This window comes from Salvelinus alpinus, chromosome 24, assembly GCF_045679555.1.
Source record: "Salvelinus alpinus chromosome 24, SLU_Salpinus.1, whole genome shotgun sequence".
Taxonomy (NCBI): Eukaryota; Metazoa; Chordata; class Actinopteri; order Salmoniformes; family Salmonidae; genus Salvelinus; species Salvelinus alpinus.
Window position 1 is genome coordinate 5,448,018 of NC_092109.1, and position 14,367 is coordinate 5,462,384.

Sequence of the window (14,367 nt, forward strand, 5' to 3'; positions counted from 1 at the left end):
GCTTTTTAACATACTTCATTAAAATGTTTTGGGAAGTAAAACTATTTCACTCATACTGTAAGTAATTATAGGGTATCCGAGTGACTAATAAAATCAATGGGGCCCCCTGGAGATCAAAGCCCCTGTGCACGTGCCCTCTGTGACCGGTCGGTAATTTGACTACAAGTTTAGATGTCTGGTTAGACTAACTTACCAAGTTCACGGGGCCCTAAGTGTTCGCTTATGTGACTTATGCGAACACTTATGCCTAAGGCTGGCCCTGTTTAATGGACAGACAAGTGTAGGGCGAAAGATGCGACTCCAATTTTTGCGGGGTGTGGAGAGAGCGAGAGAGCGAGTGAGACAGGTGGACATGGAGGAGGTTTTAAGAGTTAATATGGAGGAACTGTGAACATCCGAGACTTGGCTCAACAGCGAGGCTAGCTCAACGCCCTGGACCAGAGCTAGCTAACAAGTATGTGTGTGCAGCAACACCAGAATTCAAGACACATCTAACCTTTTTGTGATAATAAATCCAATGTGAAACGTGATAACTAGAGTATCATTAACTACCCTAGAAAACTAGCTGGCAGGCAGACAGACAATGTAAGGAGAAGTTTCTGACTGACAGAGTGAGTGCTTTGCGGTGCTTTGATGTCCTTTTTTGTGGGACTGAATAAAAAATGCTCGGAATGTAAAATAACGTTAATAACCAGTTCCCAATTATTTTAAATAATGGTTATGTTTCAGAACACTATAGATCACTTTCGTAACCGGTTCTGTTGCTGTTCTTCGAAAAATGACGTTATTTTTCAGTTTTCGTCTCTGTTCCCTGAACCGATTCCAACCCCTGATAACTATGCATTAATCATTTATTTTGCAGAAGGCAAATTAATTATTGTAAATGTAAAAATCCGGGAAGCAAGAAAACAATTCCGTAGTAATCATCTTCCCTGTACTCCACAATCAGTGTCTCTCAATGGCCCAAAAATATGTACTTTCAACATCTGGAAAATACGTATTTTCTACTTTCCTTCAGAATAGAAAATTTGCCTGATTTCAGAACCTAAAATTACTGTAACTTCAACATCTGGAAAATACTTAATTTCGATGTAATTTTGTTACTACGATTGTACATGCTTATGCTATACCAATATGTGAATGGGTAACTAATCACATAATAAACCAACACAACAAGATATTGTGCTGTGGGGAAAGAATCATATTTAAAATTTCTCCTAGAGAGTCCAGTTTACCCTCAAGGGCTTCTCTCTATGTGGTTGGTTTGACTCTCTGATAGAATACCTTCACAGCTTCTGCGTCCCAAATGGGCCCTGGTAAAAAGTAGTGTAGTATAGGGAACATGGTGCCATTTGGAACACCCACTGCCTGTGTCCTCTCTGTGTCCTGAATGTCTATTGCACAATATAGGTACATAACAGGTATGTGTGTGTATTACAGTTCATGCAACAGTACAAATGTTTAACTGTAATCTTTAAATATGGGATACAATCTCCAGGTTATCTGAATGTCTCTCCATGGCATGTACAATACCGTATGTGTGTTACAGTACACATGGTCTAAATGTCATGTTTAAATCTTTCCTCTACGTGTCCCAATGGCACATACAGTATGTATGACATGTTTAAATCTGGGATACCTTCTCCAGATCCTCCATGATCAGATCATGCTCCTTCGCGTTGCTCCCCGACGTCCTCTCGCCCGACGTCCGCCCGACAACTTCCTCCCGGCCCAGCCCCTTCCCGTTCACCAAAGCCAATCCTGACCCGACCGAGCCGGGCCTGGTGGGCAGATGCAGGTTCTCAGGTAACACTGCGTTGCCTTGGATACGACGCGAGTAGGTCTGGCGCTCCATGTAGGCGACGCACAGCTGGAACTTAAACGCGGCCTCGAACCCCCGGCGGAAGTTCTCGTTGAAGAAGCCGTAGATGATGGGGTTGACGGAGGAGTTGAAGAAGGCCAGCCAGTGGGCCAGCGGGTACACGTAGATGTTGATGACACGGTGCTGGCTCGCTGTCAGGCTGGCGTAGTCACTCAGCATCATCAACGTCCAGAGCGGCAGCCACGACAGGATGAAAAGCAACGCCACCATCAGCAGCATCTTGATCACCTTCTTCTTCTTCTTCGACACCGTCTGACGGTGGTTGTCCAGGCCGGGCTTCGTCCCACCGCTGCTGCCACTACTGATTCCCGGGCCTGAGGCGGGCACAGCCATCTTGAAGAGGGTGAATCCGATGCGGACGTACATGATGACGATGAGTGACAGTGGGGCTAGGTAGATGTTAGCAAAAAGGACGGTGGTGTAGATCTTCCTCATTTCCTGATTGGGCCAGTTCTCACGGCACCAGTAGATTGGGCGTGTGTTGTTGTAGCCGTCCCCCGGTAGGATCAGGACACGCTGCTCCTTGGTCACCTTGGATAAGATTAGATTTTTTTTAAACTAGATTAATTACATTTTTATTTAAATTGACTTGAATGTCCTCAATGAGGCAATTTGGCCAGTAATTTTGCAGCATACAAAACACTATAATACATACAAAGTGACAGACAGTCACACAACAAATGAATTGCTCGGATGCCTACCCAAGCACCTTAAAAAACGTATTGTCAATATGGGGGCGCTGTTTCCCCATTGGAAAAAATTGTGCCCAAATTAAACTGCCTCGTACTCAATTCTAGATCGTACAATATGCATATTATTATTACTATTGGATAGAAAACACTCTCAAGTTTCTAAAACCGTTTGAATTATACCTGTGAGTAAAACAGAACTCATTTTGCAGCAAACTTCCTGGCAGGAAGTGAAAAATCTGAAATCGAGGCTCTGTTCCAGGGGCTTCCTATTAATTTGCCTGAAATCTATGGATATACATGCACTTCATACGCCTTCCACTAGATGTCAACAGGCAGTGAGAGGTGGAATGGGGTGTCTAGCTTGATCTGAGGTCGAACAAGAGCTTTTGGAATGACGTGTCTGGAAATTTCATTGTCTTCGAAGGCGCGAGAAGGAACCCCAGATTGCCTTCTGAAAAGCTTTCGGTATACACGGCTAATATCTCCGGCTTTGATTTTATTTGATACATGTGATAATATCATCGTAAAGTATGTTTTTTCAAACGAGTATTATCAGATTATTCAACGTTTATCGGGAGTTTTGGAGTTTTGCGTTGTTTGCGTCGAGAGAAGATGGACATGTTCGCGCCACTTGGCTAGCTAAGGTTGCTAATTCGACAGGAGAAGAGGACATTCTAAAACCAAACAACGATTCTTCTGGACCAAGGACTCCTTGTACAAGATTCTGATGGAAGCTCAGCAAAAGTAGGAACCATTTATGATGTTATTTCGTATTTCTGTGGAAAATGTTTAGTCCTATTTTCCGCCCTTATTGCGGGCGCTGTCTCGCTATAACGTAAGCTGTATGTCGTACTAAAGTTATTTTAAAAAATCTAACACAGCGGTTGCATTAAGAACTAGTGTATCTTTCATTTGCTGTACAACATGTATTTTTTAGTAAAGTTTATGATGAGTTATTTGATTAGATTAGGTGACTGTCCAAAATATCTCCGGAGAATTTTGTGCATTTTGGCTACGTATTCACATTGTAAAACCACGATTTGTACCGCTAAATATGCACATTTTCGAACAAAACATATATGTATTGTGTAACATGATGTTATAGGACTGTCATCTGATGAAGTTTGTCAAGGTTAGTGAATCATTTTATATATTTTGCTGTTTTTTTGCGATCGCTACCTTTGCGGTGAATGAATGCGGTTGTGTGTTTGGCTATTGTGGTAAGCTAATATAATGCTATATTGTGTTTTCGCTGTAAAACACTTAATTTACACTCTGTAATTATTCTGGCTGCTTTGGTGATATTTTTTATGGTAGCTGCAATGTACAACTATGATTTATACCTCAAATATGCACATTTTCGAACAAAACATAGATTTATTGTATAACATGTTATAAGACTGTCATCTGATGAAGTTGTTTCTTGGTTAGTGACTAATTATATCTCTATTTGGTCGGTTTTGTGATAGCTATCTATGCGGTAAAAAAATGGTGAAAATATGTGGTTGAGTCTTTTGCTATTGTGGTTAGCATATTGTGTTTTCGCTGTAAAACATTTTAAAAATCGTAAATGATGGCTGGATTCACAAGATGTGTATCTTTCATTTGGTGTCTTGGACTTGTGATTTCATGATATTTATATGCTAGTATTTACTTGTGGCGCTATGCTAGGCTATGCTAGTCAGCTTTTTTACTGATGAGGATGCTCCCGGATCAGGGATGGTGATAAAGTAGATGTTAAAGACCATGTTGCAAGTTAAATTTGGTTTATATTTGCCAATAAAATATAATAGATGGCAATACTCCCAAAAAAGGTCAAACAATTCCCCCCGGGCTGCTAGAGAAAAGAATGTGCGCTAGTAAGCAACGCCCTTCCTCATGTGCATGACAGAGCCTGTAATTTTGCCTGTGACGTTGCACCAGGTGAAGGCTCTGGAGCTGACTGCGGCAACTCAACTGGGAAACATTTCTGTAGAGGAAAGCTTATAGTTGAAGACTCTTCTTTGAGTCATAAAAGCGCATTGAAATTGCTTTGGAACTGTGCACATTTTGGAGAGATGTGTTTCCACTTGGAGACACCAGCATTTAGTCCAGCGTTTCCCAAACTCGTTTTTTTTTTTGCCCTAGCACTACACAGCTGATTCAAATAACCTAATCATCAAGCTTTTATTATTAGAATCAGCTGTGTTTAGTAGTAGAGCAAAATACGAGTTTTTGAAACGCTGGAGTAACTGGTGTCTCCAAGTGGCCACACATCTCTCCAAAATGTGCACAGCTCCATCCTGTCAAATGCCTTCTCAGCATCCAGTGAAGCCAGCGGGACAGGGGTCTTTGTTGCGTTTACTTGATCTATAATATCAAAAAGACAGTGAATGTTGTCAGAAGAGTCAACTGGGAAACATTTCTGTAGAGGAAAGCCAGTTTTTTTTTTTTGGGGGGGGGGGGGGGCTTTAAGCAATTTTAGAATAAGGCTGTAATGTAACAAAATGTGGATAAAGTCAAGGGCTCAGAATACTTTCCGAATGCAGTGGATTGAAGTGGATTTGAAGTGGATTGAAGTGGACTGATTGAAGTGGATTTAACAAGTGACATCAAAAAGGGATCATAGCTTTCACCTGGATTCAGCTGGTCAGTCTGTCATGGAAAGAGCAGGTATTTTTTATGTTTTGTATATTCAGTGTATATATTGGGATGCAAACTCTATATCTAACATTGTACAGGTGTCTTCTTTTTTTTTAAGGCCATAACCATGTGTGTGAGGTGTATGCTTTCGTTTCAAAATAGATTTGTTTAAGACTACCAATAAACACTCTGTGTGACCCTGATTTAGCCCACTGGAGTAAAAGGTTAATTGCACCCCGGATAGCACGGACCCAGAATTCAGTGGGTCAAACGAACAACTAAAATGAACCAGTCGCTCAGAAAAACAAATCATGACTCTCAAGTCAGTAAAAAGGGTTGTTAAAAAAATGAATCGAACTGCACATCACAACTTCAGTGGTACTGGAAGCAAGGGCTTTACCTGGGAGTACAACAACAGTCTCTCTGTCACAGCCATTCTGTCAACATGTACTGTATGTAACCACTCAATTATATACGAACTGATACGGACGCAAGCACTGACATATTTTCACAGTCCGGACCAACCAAATTTGGTAATGTTTGGGGTCAGAGCTCATTAGAATAATAGCCCGTGTGTAGAATAATACCAATATATGCAATGGAGGATATTGCATATTTCTACCTTTGTGTACCTATTTAGGATACATCACCATGAAGAGAATGACATTAATATCCATAATTATGCATTTATGTGTAGTACAGATCAGGGACCCATGATATAATTCCGTTAACGTAATTCTGTTACCGGGTGTAAATCCACTTCACTTACTGTAATTCAATAACTAAAATTTTTTTTTTTTCTAAGTCAAGGTGTCATGTCATAGCTGACACCCCATTCTTCCTGCCGATATCTTTGAATCTTAATTCAGAGCAGATATTTAACTTCTTGCAACTATAGGGGGTGCTGTTCCGCATTAGCATTTTTTGGTCTCCAAATTAAACTGCCTCGTGCTCAATTCTTGATCGTACAATATGCATATTATTGTTATTATTGGATAGAAAACACTTTCTAGTTTCTATAGCCGTTGGAATTTTGTCTCTGAGTGGTACAGAACTACTTCTACAGCACTTTTCCTGACAGGGAGTCAGATTTCAGAAATTTTGACCCCTGATCTGGGGTCGGTTTTAAGGTGCCTGTAGATGCTATGGAGAAACCGACACTGCCTACGTCTTCCTCTGGGTGTCAGTACGTCATCACGCTTTGAATGGATTCGATTGCGCAATCAGAGCCACTATAAAACACGAAAACGTGGAAGTACCATTCTCTTCCTGCATGCGTCTTGCGCAAGATGGACATCAGACCTGCCTCCTTCCAAATGGTTGTTTAGCCAGTGATATTTCTCCGGTCATGTTTTTAGTCGTTATAGTTGTTAAAAACATCATAATGTAGTTCATTTGAACCGTTTTATAGCAATTTATATCCGTTTAGTGCGATTTTGAGGAATTTCTTTGTCGTGCACTCTGAAACTTTGGGCACGTTTCGGGGTCCCGTTCGATCGTTAGTGGACATTTCGAAGGACAGAGGACATCTATCGACCAAAAGAAGATTAGACCCAAGAAAGGATACATTGCTCAAGAATCTGATGGAAAATCACCTCATAGTAAGAAATATTTAATATGATAAATCGTTGTTCTGTCGAAATATTTTAAACGCATATTACGCCATTTTGTTTGTTATAGCTTCTCTTGGCGAACGCTGTATAAGAAAGTAAGGATAATTTTAGAAATGTAAATCAGCGATTGCATTAAGAACTAATTTGTCTTTCGATTCCTGTCAACCCTGTATTTTTTAGTCAAGTATATGATTAGCTTTCGATTAAACTAGATCACTCTGAAAGATGACGTCCGACATTTTGAGGCTTGATTTCCTACTATTTTCATTGTGTAACCACGGTTTTGTATGGCTAAATATGCACATTTTCGAACAAACTGTATATGTATGTTGTAAAATGATGTTACAGGAGTGTCATCGGAAGAATTCTGAGAAGGTTAGTGAAAAAATTAATATATTTTGGCGATGATTACGTTATAGCTCTCTTTGGCTTGAATCGATGCTCTGGTAACGTTTGCACATGTGGTATGCTAACTTATCGATTTATTGTGTTTTCGCTGTAAAACGCTTAGAAAATCTGAAATATTGTCTGGAATCACAAGATCTGGGTCTTTCCATTGCTATGCTTTGTCTATTCTTATGAAATGTTTTATGATGAGTAAATTGGTCATACACGTTGCTCTCTATAGTAATTCTAGTCGAGTTGTGATGGTCGGTGCAATTGTAAACTGTGATTTCTACCTGAAATATGCACTTTTTTCTAACAAAACCTATCCTATACCATAAATATGTTATCAGACTGTCATCTGATGAGGTTTTTTATTGGTTATTGGCTATCAATATCTTAGTTTAGCCGAATTGGTGATAGCTACTGGTGGAGAGAAAAAATGGTGGACAAAGAAATTGTGTATTTTGCTAACGTGTTTAGCTAATAGATTTACATATTGTGTCTTCCCTGTAAAACATTTTAAAAATCTGAAATGGTGGCTTTATTCACAAGATCTGTATCTTTCATCTGGTGTCTTGGACTTGTGATTTAATGATATTTAGATGCTACTATCTACTTGTGAAGCTATGCTAGCTATGCTAATCAGTGTGTGGGGGGGGTGGGGGGTGATCCCGGACCCGGGGTAGAGGCTCGTGAAAGGTTAACAGAGTTTTTGGAAAAAGTGGACACATAAAAGTGGACATTTTAGAGATTTTCATACTGTTACCAAACTTTGCATCTGCACAGTTCATCCAGTAAATGTGTTTTTGTGAAATCCTCCATGAACATTTTTCAAAGTAGTCCTTGTGCAAAGAGTTGTGTAGTTTGTTCAACTTTGAAATGTATGGTTTTTGTTTGGCATACATTTCAAGTCTCAACTTAATTCCCGTTATCGTGGAATTGCCCTGTTTTTATCTTATTATGGACTTGATCATAACAGCCTGATTGAATCATGCCTTGTTGTTTGATGAATGAAGGACTGTGGTAGGCAAAAATATGTAAACATAGGTATGTTAGTAATGTCAGTGGTGATTGTTGTGTTCACGTTCTTCATGTGTGAACTGTCCCCCATCCTCCTATCCTTACCATTGTACCTGCTCTACTAGAGAGGCCAAAACTGTCTATGCCATGGCATGCGCCCTACACAATCAGAGGTAAGAAAGAACCATATTTACCCATTGACACTGGGAGTTTGCAAACTCAAACAAAGTTCAATTTAACACACTGATACCAACTCCTGTATCAGGAGGACTAATAAGTGCCTAAATATGGTTGTACAGTAACATGCTATATACATGATGTCCGAGCTCTGGCTCTGCACTTCACATTGCTGTATGGGTGCACGACAGGATGTTGCCCACATCCCTCCCGGCAATTGGGCAAATTTTGCAAACGTTTTGTTGTCCGAGTGCGGGAAATGCTGTAAATAAAGATGACTCTGTGTATTTTTAAAGATCAGACATTGAGGATTATAACAAATGCCACTTTGATGTCGTACAAGCAAGCCAAACACCCTTGAGTCCAAATGTGCAGTTCACATTTCCAAATCATAAAACTCATGTCATATACAGTGTCAACATTATGATTACTGTGTTTGATGTACAGTTACAAGATGACATGGCGTCACACCCTGGGTTGTTCTGAACAGCATGAGCCTATGTCTGTTTACTGTGAAGGAAATTTGCCAGGGCACAAGCACCTGAATGTGCTCAAGACTCCTTTCTATGCGCACCAAAAATAACATTCAGCTTCTCTGAATTTCCCTGTGGAAGCCTAACACAGCGAGATCGTATTTTACATCTTAGCTAGTCATGTTGGCAATTGAACAAGCATTCAAATCATGCCCACCTGACCCTGATTGCGATTTATAATGGAACATAAACAACAGTGATTGTGTGATGGCGGGGACGCAGGGTTGTGTTCCAAATGAAACAACTACAAGTGTGCTTGCTCTTGTTTCTCCCCGCTAGGAGAGCTCAAAAAATGACCTTATAGTTGAAGACTCTTCTTTGAGTCATAAAAGCGCATTGAAATTGCTTTGGAACTGTGCACATTTTGGAGAGATGTGTTTCCACTTGGAGACACCAGCATTTAGTCCAGCGTTTCCCAAACTCGTTTTGTTTTTGCCCTAGCACTACACAGCTGATTCAAATAACCTAATCATCAAGCTTTTATTATTAGAATCAGCTGTGTTTAGTAGTAGAGCAAAATACGAGTTTTTGAAACGCTGGAGTAACTGGTGTCTCCAAGTGGCCACACATCTCTCCAAAATGTGCACAGCTCCATCCTGTCAAATGCCTTCTCAGCATCCAGTGAAGCCAGCGGGACAGGGGTCTTTGGTGCGTTTACTTGATCTATAATATCAAAAAGACAGTGAATGTTGTCAGAAGAGTACCTGTCTCTAATAAATCCAGTTTGGTCCAAGTTTATTATTTTGGGAAGTTTAGTCTTTTGGCGTGCAATTTGGTAATTATTTTGTAGTCGAAATCCAACAAGCTTATGGGCCGGAAGGACGAGCAGGATAGAGGGTCCTTGTCTTTTTTGAGCACGTAGAGTCTGGGAGAGCTCAGCTTTTGCAAAAAAAATCATCCAGCATTGGCATGAAAATAGGGCTAAGCTGGGGTAAAAAAACTCTGGGAAATAATTGCCTCTAGGACCTCCCCAGGAGGGAAGGGGGAATTGACATCTTCTTGGTCGGTCTCTGATAGTTTTGGTAGCGAGATTCCCTCTAGGAAGGAATGGAGTTCTGCATACGTATGTTTTCTCTCAGAAGTATATAATTTGCAGTAAACATCATGAAAAGTTTAATTTATCTTATTTGGATAATATGTGACCTCATCTGCTATTCGGATGGCCATGACTGATCGTTTTTTAATTGGTATGCAAGCAATCTGCTAGGCCTATTGCTAGTCTTATTGTTATACTCATGGTATTTCTGTTTAGTAAAGAAAACTTTTTTTTATATCTCCCAAGTAGTTTTGCTTTTTTAACCTGTTATGGCTGCAGCCCGACGTCATCCCGACGCCGGTACACCTATGACAACATCCAGCTCAAGTGCAGGGCGCGAAATTCAAAATCTATTTTTTTTTTAATATTTAACTTTCACACATTAACAAGTCCAATACAGCATTTGAAAGATAAACATCTTGTCAATCCAGCCAACATGTCCGATTTTTTAAATGTTTTACAGAGAAAACACCACATATATTTATGTTAGCTCACCACCAAATAAAAAAGAGGACAGACATTTTTCACAGCACAAGTAGGATGCAAGTAGCATGCACAAGCCAACCTAACTAACCTAGAACCAACCTAAATAACCTAGAAAAAACTACCTCAGATGACAGTCCTATAACATGTTACACAATAAATCTATGTTTTGTTCCAAAAAATTGCATATTTTAGCTATAAATCAGTTTTACATTACTGCTACCATCATAGCTACAGTAAGAAATCGCACGGGAGTAGCCAGAGAAAATAGACACCAACGTCAACTACCTTATTACTCATCATAAATCATTTCAGACAAATATACGGTGGATAGCTAATGAAAGAGAAAGATCTTGTGAATACAGACAATATTTCCGATTTCTGAAGTGTTTTACAGCGAAAACACAATATATCGTTATATTAGCTTACTACAATAGCTAACACACAGCAGCATTGATTCTAGTCAAACGCTAGCGATAGCACAGTTCGACAGATATATGAAAAAGCATCCCAAATTGGGTCCTTATCTTTGTTGATTTTCCATCAGAATGTTCTCCAAAGGGTCCTTTGTTCAGAACCGTCTTCATTTGGACCCAGAACGAACGATGTCCCTCTTGAATTAGCATGCACACTGGCCATGCCGTGCTAACCTCTCCGTCTTGACAAAATTCTTGCGTCGCATCACGTCTAAAGTCCAGAATAAATTTCAATAATATAATTAAAGTATATTGAAAAAACATGCTTTAGGAAGATATTGTGACATGTATCAAAAAAAATCGAAGCCGGAGGTCATATTCACCTATAACGAGGGTTTTCCAGGAGCGCAGTCCAGTTCCTACTTCACGCCCAGAAAAAAAAATTAAGTGCGCACTTCTGACTCCAAGATGTTGTGTTCAGTCCCTGACAGAGATAATCAAGTCTTTTCTTCTCTCACTTCCGCATGACACACAGGGGAAGGCGTGTGACGTGTTTCTACAGTCCTAAGTGCCAAGGCCTTTTATAGAGAGTATCTTGAAGAGAGACATAGCTTCTTGGAAATTTCACTTTTGGATAGAAAATGGGCTGTAAAAAGAGTTATGTTTCACTTAGAGAAATAATTAAACCTGTTTTAGAAACTAGACAGTGTTTTCTATCCAATACTAATAATAATATGCATATTGTACGAGCAAAAATTTAGTAAGAGGCCATTTGAAAATGGGCACATATTTTCCAGTTTTTCAATACGCCCTCTGCAGCCATAACAAGTGGTGACTCCAGGAGGTGCTGTCTGGGGATTGTTTATGTACTTTTTCGCAGCGTTCCAGCTCCCTCTCAAGATCTAACCTGTGTGCTTCCATTGCTTTTTTCTTAGAGGAAGCATATGCAATTATTTTCTTATTTTACCTTTATTTAACTAGGCAAGTCAGTTTAAGAACAAATTCTTATTTACAATGACGGCGTACCGGGGAACAGTGGGTTAACTGCCTTGTTCATGGACAGAACAACAGATTTTTACAGCAACCTTTCGGTTACTGGCCCAACGCTCTAACCACTAGGCTACCTGCCGCCACACTAAGAGGTCAGTTAGTTGACCTCTTAGTGTGGCTTTGGCAGCGTCCCACATTGTGGCCGGAGAAACAGGAGTCTTTGTTGTTTTGTTTGTAGTTGTCTATCCATGTAGTAACTAATGTACGGAATGATTCGTTTGATTACATGGAGGTGTTGAATTTCCAGCTCTTTGACCTCGGGATGTTTTTGCAGAGGTCAAAGCGGAGGTGAACAAAGGCATGATCTGAAAGCGCTATGGGTCCGATTGTACACGTGGCTGAATTTATTAAACTCTTTGGGATAAAAATGCATCTATACGAGAGTAGGTGTTATGGACATTGGAGTAGTATGTATAGATGAGCTATTTGTCTCTCTCCAGATATCTATCAGTCCCATGTCTTTAGTAAGAGAGTTCAACATCTTTGCCGATCTAGGGTTTGTGGTGGGGACTTGAGATGATTTGTCCTGAGTTGAGTTGGGTACAATTAAAATCTCCAGCCAGCACTCCAAAGGAAACACAATGCTCGTTGAACAGGGTTATCTTTTTTGACATGAAAGCAGGAGTATATGTTTTAGATGCATATATATTTATGATAGTAACTATTTGCCCATACAGTGACCCAGTTATCAGAAATAATCTCCCCTCTGGATCACATAAGTTTTTGTCAATTATGAATGGAACATGCTTATGGATAAGTATGGCTGTGCCTCTACTGTTAGAGTTGAAAGATTTTTTTTATTTATTTCACCTTTATTTAACCAGGTAGGCTAGTTGAGAACAAGTTCTCATTTGCAACTGCGACCTGGCCAAGATAAAGCATAGCAGTGTGAACAGACAACAACACAGAGTTACACATGGAGTAAACAATAAACAAGTCAATAACATAGTAGAAAAAAAAGAAAAAAAAGAGAATCTATATACAATGTGTGCAAAAGGCATGAGGAGGTAGGCAATAAATAGGCCATAGGAGCGAATAATTACAATTTAGCAGATTAACACTGGGGTGATAAATCATCAGATGATCATGTGCAAATAGAGATACTGGTGTGCAAATGAGCAGAAAAGTAAATAAATAAAAACAGTATGGGGATGAGGTAGGTAAATTGGGTGGGCTATATACCGATGGACTATGTACAGCTGCAGCGATCGGTTAGCTGCTCAGATAGCAGATGTTTAAAGTTGTTGAGGGAGATAAAAGTCTCCAACTTCAGAGATTTTTGCAATTCGTTCCAGTCGCAGGCAGCAGAGAACTGGAAGGAAAGGCGGCCAAATGAGGTTTTGGCTTTAGGGATGATCAGTGAGATACACCAGCTGGAGCGCGTGCTACGGGTGGGTGTTGCCATCGTGACCAGTGAACTGAGATAAGGCGGAGCTTTACCTAGCATAGCCTTGTAGATGACCTGGAGCCAGTGGGTCTGACAACGAACATGCAGCGAGGGCCAGCCGACTAGCATACAGGTCGCAGTGGTGGGTGGTATAAGGTGCTTTAGTAACAAAACGGATGGCACTGTGATAAACTGCATCCAGTTTGTTGAGTAGAGTATTGGAAGCTATTTTGTAGATGACATCGCCAAAGTCGAGGATCGGTAGGATAGTCAGATTTACTAGGGTACTAGCAGTTGGAGGCCACGGAAGGAGTGTTATATGGCATTGAAGCTCGTTTGGAGGTTAGATAGCACAGTGTCCAAGGAAGGGCCAGAAGTTTACAGAATGGTGTCGTCTGCGTAGAGGTGGATCAGGGAATCGCCCGCAGCAAGAGCAACATCATTGATATATACAGAGAAAAGAGTCGGCCCGAGAATTGAACCCTGTGGTACCCCCATAGAGACTGCCAGAGGACCGGACAACATGCCCTCCGATTTGACACACTGAACTCTGTCTGCGAAGTAGTTGGTGAACCAGGCAAGGCAGTCATTAGAAAAACCGAGGTTACTGAGTCTGCCGATAAGAATATGGTGATTGACAGAGTCGAAAGCCTTGGCCAGGTCGATGAAGACGGCTGCACAGTACTGTCTTTTATCGATGGCGGTTATGATATCGTTTAGTACCTTGAGCGTGGCTGAGGTGCACCCGTGACCGGCTCGGAAACCGGATTGCACAGCGGAGAAGGTACGGTGGGATTCGAGATGGTCAGTGATCTGTTTGTTGACTTGGCTTTCGAAGACCTTAGATAGGCAGGGCAGGATGGATATAGGTCTGTAACAGTTTGGGTCCAGGGTGTCTCCCCCTTTGAAGAGGGGGATGACCGCGGTAGCTTTCCAATCCTTGGGGATCTCAGATGATACGAAGGAGAGGTTGAACAGGCTGGTAATAGGGGGTGCGACAATGGCGGCGGACAGTTTCAGAAATAGAGGGTCCAGATTGTCAAGCCCAGCTGATTTGTATGGGTCCAGG

The 14,367-nt window shown here is 40.8% G+C and overlaps 1 protein-coding gene and 1 long non-coding RNA gene across 2 annotated transcripts in view; both read right to left on the reverse strand.

The window, feature by feature from the left end:
- Positions 1-14,367, reverse strand: part of LOC139551928 (uncharacterized) — a 225,725-nt gene that overhangs the window by 103,149 nt on the left and 108,209 nt on the right. The gene's annotated exons all lie outside the window — the stretch shown is intronic.
- On the reverse strand, positions 963-5,632 carry LOC139551974 (neuropeptide FF receptor 2-like). The gene is made up of 2 exons (XM_071363298.1): positions 5,597-5,632; positions 963-2,413 (listed from the first exon to the last, which is right to left on the reverse strand). Exons 1-2 carry the CDS (start codon positions 5,630-5,632, stop codon positions 1,625-1,627), a joined length of 825 nt encoding a protein of 274 aa, XP_071219399.1. The 3' UTR covers positions 963-1,624.

Bases quoted from the DNA above. Each gene is read 5' to 3' on its own strand.
- LOC139551974 (XM_071363298.1), bottom strand. From the start codon at position 5,632: ATGGCTGTGACAGAGAGACTGTTGTTGTACTCCCAG. The intron at 2,414-5,596 runs GTAAAGCCCTTG...ATCTTATCCAAG, and splicing joins GACTGTTGTTGTACTCCCAG to GTGACCAAGGAGCAGCGTGT.